The sequence below is a fragment of the Mesoplodon mirus genome (genome assembly GCF_964341445.2).
Source record: "Mesoplodon mirus genome assembly, chromosome: 13".
Lineage (NCBI taxonomy): Eukaryota > Metazoa > Chordata > Mammalia > Artiodactyla > Ziphiidae > Mesoplodon > Mesoplodon mirus.
In genome coordinates, this window is record NC_138989.1 from 25,831,359 (window position 1) to 25,838,008 (window position 6,650).

At 62.8% G+C, this 6,650-nt stretch overlaps 1 protein-coding gene across 8 annotated transcripts in view; it reads left to right on the forward strand.

The window, feature by feature from the left end:
- Window positions 1–6,350, forward strand: part of GGT5 (gamma-glutamyltransferase 5) — a 29,026-nt gene extending 22,676 nt beyond the window's left edge. For all 8 annotated transcript variants that reach the window (XM_082641263.1, XM_082641265.1, XM_082641267.1 and 5 more), the window contains 8 exons: window positions 307–464; window positions 995–1,141; window positions 2,015–2,151; window positions 2,483–2,673; window positions 3,069–3,175; window positions 3,315–3,433; window positions 3,568–3,678; window positions 5,894–6,350. In XM_082641263.1, the coding sequence (XP_082497389.1) occupies window positions 307–464; window positions 995–1,141; window positions 2,015–2,151; window positions 2,483–2,673; window positions 3,069–3,175; window positions 3,315–3,433; window positions 3,568–3,678; window positions 5,894–6,040 (1,117 nt within the window). In that variant the 3' untranslated portion in view covers window positions 6,041–6,350. The remainder of the gene's footprint in view (window positions 1–306; window positions 465–994; window positions 1,142–2,014; window positions 2,152–2,482; window positions 2,674–3,068; window positions 3,176–3,314; window positions 3,434–3,567; window positions 3,679–5,893) is intronic.
- Window positions 6,351–6,650: the final 300 nt, after the last annotated feature.

Sequence of the window (6,650 nt, forward strand, 5' to 3'; positions counted from 1 at the left end):
CTGGGCTGGCGGGAGGGCTTTGGCCACCCCACTCGCCCACCCGGGCAGCCCACTGACCAGGAGGAGTGCCAGGTGTCAGGCCCTGGGTGGACGCTGGCTTGGCGGGGGCGGGGGCATGTCCTCCCTGGGCCTGGGTGATGAGAGACATGAGGGTGTCAGCCCCACCCAATCCTGGAGAATCTGCCCCCATGACCACCACAGCCCCTCAGGACTCCGGACCAGGACTCCCTCCCTGTAGGGTCCTTGCAGAAGTGTGGCTGCCCTCCAGGACGTGGCCTCACCCTGGGGCCACCCCCCACTCCCCAGGCAGCTCTTCTTCAATGGGACAGAACCCCTGAGTCTTCACGACCCACTCCCGTGGCCCGCGCTGGCCGCCACCCTGGAGACCGTGGCTGCGGAAGGCGCAGAGGCCCTCTACACGGGGAGGCTGGGCCGGATGTTGCTGGAGGACGTTGCCAAAGAAGGTCAGCACGTGAGGCCCCACAGCCCCGTTCCACCAGAGAAAGAGGGGTCTGGGCGCCAGGGCGGAGGGTGCATCCGGTCCTCTCCTCCCCTCCCCTCCCTTTGCCCTGAGAGGGGGCCAGCTGCTTCCAGGGCTCGGAGAGGCCGTTGCCCCAGTCCTGCCCACTGCTGGTCTCAGGGACCTTGCAGTCAAAGCCCCCGAGGAGCAGGGCCCCGAGGGTTAGGGCCACGAGACGGGAGCTATCGGTGGCTGCAGGGGTGCTCCTGGGCCTGGAGTTGGCCACCCTCAGTCTCTCAGAGGCCAGCTTGCCTCCCCCACCTTCTCCCACTCTCCCCTCCAACCTGCCCGTCCCTGGCCTCTGTCCACCCATCCCCCAGCCCTGAGGCCACTGCCCACAGGCCCAGCACCACCCCTCTGGGCCTGGAAGGCTGGGGAACGAGGGGGGCCCCCCACTGTGTGAACCAAGGTCCCTGGCTGACACTCTGCACCTCGTTTCCCCGTCTGTACATGGAATCCTCTGTCTCACCCCAGGGAGCCGGCTGACCCTGCAGGACCTGGCATCATTCCAGCCTGAGGTGGTGGACGCCCTGGAGGTGCCCTTGGGGAACTACACCCTGTACTCACCGCCACCGCCTGCAGGGGGCGCGATTCTCAGCTTTGTCCTCAATGTGCTCAAAGGTGAGGCCCCCAAGGGCCCAGGGGTCCGGCGCCCGTGAACTGAATTCCAGGCCCAGCCAGGCTCTGGGTAGCCACTGCCTCCTCCAGCTCAGCCCCCTCCTCAGATACTGAAGACGGGGCTGAGGAGTGGGCCAGGACGGTGTGTTCTAGAGCTGGCCTCCGGTGTGGCCCATGCCTGGTCTCTGCTGAAGGGTCTGCCATCATCTACCCACTAAGTGCCCCCAGGTGACCCCGGCGTAGGGCACAGGTGCAGTGGCTCTGCAGGTGGTGAGCTGCCGGTCCAGTGTGTGCAGCTAGGCCTGAGGCCCAGCCTTTTGCAGCCTGCAAGGGGGTTGCGGGGTGCGGGGGGCATCCTGGCAGTGCCCAGAGCTGGGGCTGCCTGATGCTGCCTGTGGCTGCCGTAACAAAGTATCACAAATTACCAAAACCTGGTGGCTCAGACAACAGAAATTTATTCTCTCATAGTTCTGGAGCCCAGAAGTTCAAAATCAGGGTGGCTGCAGGGCCACATTCCTTCCGGGGGACCTGGGGGAGAATCTGTTCTTTACCTCTTCCAGCTTCTGGCGGCTGCCGGCATTCCTAGGCTTGTGGCTGCATCCCTGCAATTTCAGCCTCCGTGGTCACACGGCCTCCCTCTTCTCTGTGTCTGTTTTATAAGGATATATGTGATTACATTTAGCGCCCACCCGGATAATCCAGGATAATCCGCTCCTCTCAAGATCCTTAATTTAATCACACATTTGCCATACAAGGTAATATTCACTCTTTTTCCATATAAGGTAGTATTCACAGGTTCTGGGAATTAGGACATGGACAAATCTTTCTCAACCCACTATACAGGATGACCCCCACCTGCGCCCATCCCCTCCCCAGGGTTCAACTTTTCCGCGGAGTCGGTGGCCAGCCCCGAGGGGAGGGTGAACTTGTACCATCACCTCGTGGAGACGCTCAAGTTTGCTAGGGGGCAGAGGTGGCGGCTATGGGACCCTCGAAGCCACCCGGAGGTCCAGGTGAGGTGCCCTGAGCTGGTGGAGAGCCCCCTTCCCTGCCCCAGGGCTCAGCATGAAGGGAGGGTCAGGCCAACGGGTGCTCCGTCCACAGACCCTGAGAGCCTGGCGGGTGAGGCTGGAGGGATGTGTACATGGTTGGTTCTAGAACAGGATGGCCTGGCAGTGGCCCAGAGCAGGGAGGGTGCAGCAGTCTGGGGACTGAAGGGAGCCCTGGAGGGGCAGGTACGGGAGGGCAGTGGTGGCGCTGCGTCTCTGACACCCTTAGGGGACCTTCTGCTCTGTGACCCCACCTGGCCTCTCACTGACCCCGTCACCTGTCTGCCCACCCCAGAACGCCTCCCAGGACCTGCTGGGGGAGGCTCTGGCCCAGCACATCCACCAGCAGATCGACACCCGGGGTGACCACCAGCTCAGCCACTACAGCCTGGCGGGCACCTGGAGCCACAGGATGGGCACGGCCCACGTGTCCGTGCTGGGGGAGGATGGCAGCGCTGTGTCTGCCACCAGCACCATCAATACGCCGTATGTGGGGCCGGGGGCAGGTGGGCAGGCCCCACTCCATTCCCTAGACCTCAGCCCTCCACCCCCAGCCTGGCCTCCCAGCACCTCCCTGGCTGTGTCCATCGAGTGGTACCTTGTTTTCCCCTCTCCTGTGTCAAAAGCGTCCTACACCCTGACACCTCTGGCCAAAAAGGCTCCTGATGGGGTGGCCCTGAGCCAGGATGAGAACGGGCCTTACAACCAGGAGGATACCGTGGTGGGGGACAGGGTGGATTTTTGGGGGCAGGGCCAGGGAGGGAAGAGCAGTTCCAGGATGCTGGAGGGCAGCTGCTAAAACGAGGGGCTTCTGGAGGGCTGGGGCGCAGCCCATGTGTCGGGAGCCCACGGCCCGCGCCCAGCTCTGCCTCTGTCCACAGCTTTGGAGCCATGGTGTACTCACCGCGCACCGGCATCCTCCTCAACAACGAGCTCCTGGACCTGTGCTGGAGGCACCTGCGGGGCTCCGGAGTCACCCCACCTCCCGGTAAGCACAGTGCCCCCAGGCGAGAGGAGGGAAGGCAGGAAGGCTGGGCAGGCCCAGCACAGAGACAGGGATGGAGGGGGTGGCCCCGGGGGGCGCTGGCTCAGAAGCGAGGCTATACTGATACCCGTCCGGCCTCCAGTTCCAGGCGAGCGGCCCCCGTCATCCATGGTCCCCTCCATCTTAGTCAACGCAGCCCAGAGGTCGAAGCTGGTGATCGGCGGGGCTGGCGGGGAGCTCATCATCTCTGCTGTGGCCCAGGTGAGTCTGGGGGCTCCTGGATGGAATGTGCCCTCGCTGGGCGGCCCTGTTGTCCTGATGTCCTGGGAGGGGTTGGGGAGGGTGGCTGGTGCCCCTCCCTCCCTCCCTGCCTGCATCCTTCTCTCCCCCACCAGGCCATCATGAACAAGCTGTGGCTGGGCCTTGACCTGCAAGCTGCCATTGCAGCCCCCATCCTGCACGTGGACAGCAAGGGCCGGGTAGAGTACGAGCCCAGCTTCAGCCAGGTGAGGCCGTGGGCCAAGCCACCGCTCGGCAGACACCTCAGTGCTTGCCTTCAGAGCCCCTGGTGGGGCCTCAGCTTTTGAGTGTGCCCAGTGCACTTTGGCTTTGGGGGCCACCAGGAGTTGAGAAGCTCCATGGGGGAGGCAACAGGCGGCTGGTCTCCACAGCAGGGGACAGGGTGTTGTTCACATGACTCCCAGAACGAGCTCCCCTGCACCTTGGTCCCTGCTCTTTCTGGGCCATTCTCTCCGGAAGCTACTTTCCCCAGCTGAGGCCTCTCAGACTCTCCCTCATGGTGATCTGCAGCTTTTATCTGCAGGTTTATTTCTAAAGGAGTCTATTATTCCTGGGAGTCTGCAGAGGGATTTCCCTCCAGGGCACTGGGTTCTTGGTTCCCCACACAAGCAGGCCCAGGAGCTGAATTCTCTTGTGGGACTCCCAGCCCCTCCCCTCCGCCTGGGCAGATGGCTGGCCTCCTTGGAAGGTCTCTGGGCTGGCAGATGCCCTCACTAGGGCCCACTTTAAAGGACTAACAGCTTTTCAAGGCTCCAAACTTCATGCCCAGGGTCCATTCAAGCAGCTGGGGTTCAAGGTCATCAAAGCTGCCTTTCCTGTTATGAGCTTCTCTGGTCTCAAGGCCACCTCCCAGGGCCGTTGGAATTCTGAGGACCACAGAGTGAGGGGCCTTGAGTCCAAGGGGGTGTGTAGTCCTGAGAACCTTGGTCTTTGGGCCTGGAGACTAAGGACCTCAGCCTGTCAGGCCCAAACTCTCAGAGTGCGAGGCCCTCCCTCCCAGCCTCCCTCCCTCCCTCCCTGTGCAGGGTCCTCCCCGTGGCAGGAGGACTTGATGCTCTCCCAGGACTCATCCTCTTAGGCCCTTCTCCTTGACCTTGACTGAAGGTCTTTACTCTGTGAACACCATTCTCCAAGGACCTCACCTCTGAGAATCTGGACCTGACAGCCTGGAATCCAGAGCCCACAGCCCTCAGCTCCCTGGAAGGTCAGAGTGTTGGCCACACAGCTCAGGGCCTCCCATGGAGAACACGTGAGGCCCTGGAGACCCTGAGTCTCCAAGGGCCCTGAGAGCCAAGGCCCAGGCCTGAGGCCAGGAGGGTCCTTGTTCCTCAGGGCCTTGGAGTTCGGCCACTATGACCCTAAAGAATAGTCTCCGAGGACCACAGGTCCTGCTGTGGCTGTGAGGAGCTGGGCCTTCCAACCTAAGGACACTAGGTAATTAGCACGTCAGGCAGAGATACACCCAAGGCCATAGCGCCTGGAGACCTCGCCGTACCCGTGGCTCAGGTTCTGGAGGCCCTGGTCCTGGGGACAGCAGGGCACCTGGAACTGAGGGCCCTGGTGGGCGGGGGTCCTTGGCCTTAAGTGGGAATGTGGGGCCCAAGTAACACAGGTCTCCACATGCCAGGATCTCTGTGAAGAGTCACAGACTGGCAAGTGTGGGGACCAGGCCCCAAGGCAAGGTACTCAGGCCCTCAGACACCAACACCTGGGCCCTGATGCCCTCCAATTCCACACACTCACCGTCTCAGACCTGAGCCTTTACAGCCCGTGCTCGGAGTGCCTCACCCTTGGGGACCGCTGGTGCCTGTGGCCTGGGGTCCATGTCCTTGGACTCATGGGTGTTCAGAAGCCTCCAGCTGACTCCTCCACCAGCGGGGCCCTGGAGAGTCTGGGACCCCCGTCTTCTCATGCTGGTGTTGAGATGGCAGATCCTAAGCTGCCAACAATGCTGGCACCAGGGCCATTCCTCCTGTCCAGGGCAGGAGCCAGATGTTGAGTTGGGCCCTTCTTGTGTATGGGTGACCTGGGACTCCAAAGGGCCCAAGCTCTGCCTTCTAGAAGACTTTGCTTTCAAGGTCCTCAAAACGTTGAAAGCTACCTTCTCCACAGAAGCCCTTGGACTCCTTGGTTGTCACGTTGAGGCCCCTGGTGTCCTTGATCCAGGACAGAAGTGAACCTGCATCTCAGCTTCCTTCTAGTCTGGGCGATGTCCTCTTGTCATATCCCCTGGAGCCCAGGCTTCTCCTCTGGGGCCTTTGGAGTGGGAGGCCGTAGACTCCATGCCTGCAGACAAGGCTGCGTCCAGCGGCCCTCTGTCCTCTCCCAGACCGCCCCTACCAGTCCTGCCTCCTCGGCCAGGGTCCTCAGCTCCCTGCCCGGGTCCCAGCCCCTCCATGACCAGCCTTCTCTCCTCTCCAGGAGGTGAAGAAGGGGCTCCAGTACCGGGGCCAGAACCAGACCGAGAGGCCCATTTTCCTGAACGTGGTCCAGGCCGTGTCCCAGGACGGGGCCTGCGTGTACGCCGCAGCGGACCCCAGGAAGGGTGGGGAGCCCTCAGGCTACTAAAGAGGTTGCTCCCTCCCCACTGGGATCCCGCCCAGCACACGTCCAGGCTGGCCTGGTCCATGGGACCGAGTGCTCCAGCAGAATCTGAACCCCTTGGCAGGACGGTCAGCCTGGGGCTTCAAGAGGTGGGGACAGCCCAGCAGATGGACGGCTGTGGGGGCCGAGCCCACCCCTCCCAGAGCCCCTGTGGCCCTGCCCTGACCCCTCCAACCTCCCCAGGCCTCTCACCCAGGACTGTGCCCCCGCTCCCCAAAGCCCCATTCCCCAGCTGTGTATCTTCCAGTCCAAGATTAAAGAAGAGGCTGCACCACGCCTGATTCAGGGCTGAGGTGGGGAGGAGACCTTCAGAAAGCACGTGCAGTGAGCTGCAGCCCTCCACACACACCACCACGGAGCCGGGGAAACCAGACACGGGCTGGGCCTTCTCCAGGCCACCCCTGGACACTTGCTGGGGCTCTGCACATGGCTGCCTGGACCCACCCACTGGGAGGAAGGCAGGGGTGTGGCCTGGGGGCACCTGTCCCTGGCTCCTGGGGGCCCTTGGCCCAGGCCCGTCCTGGAGCTTGTCCTCCGTGCCAGGAAAAGGCTGGATGAAGCGAGACCTAAGCCC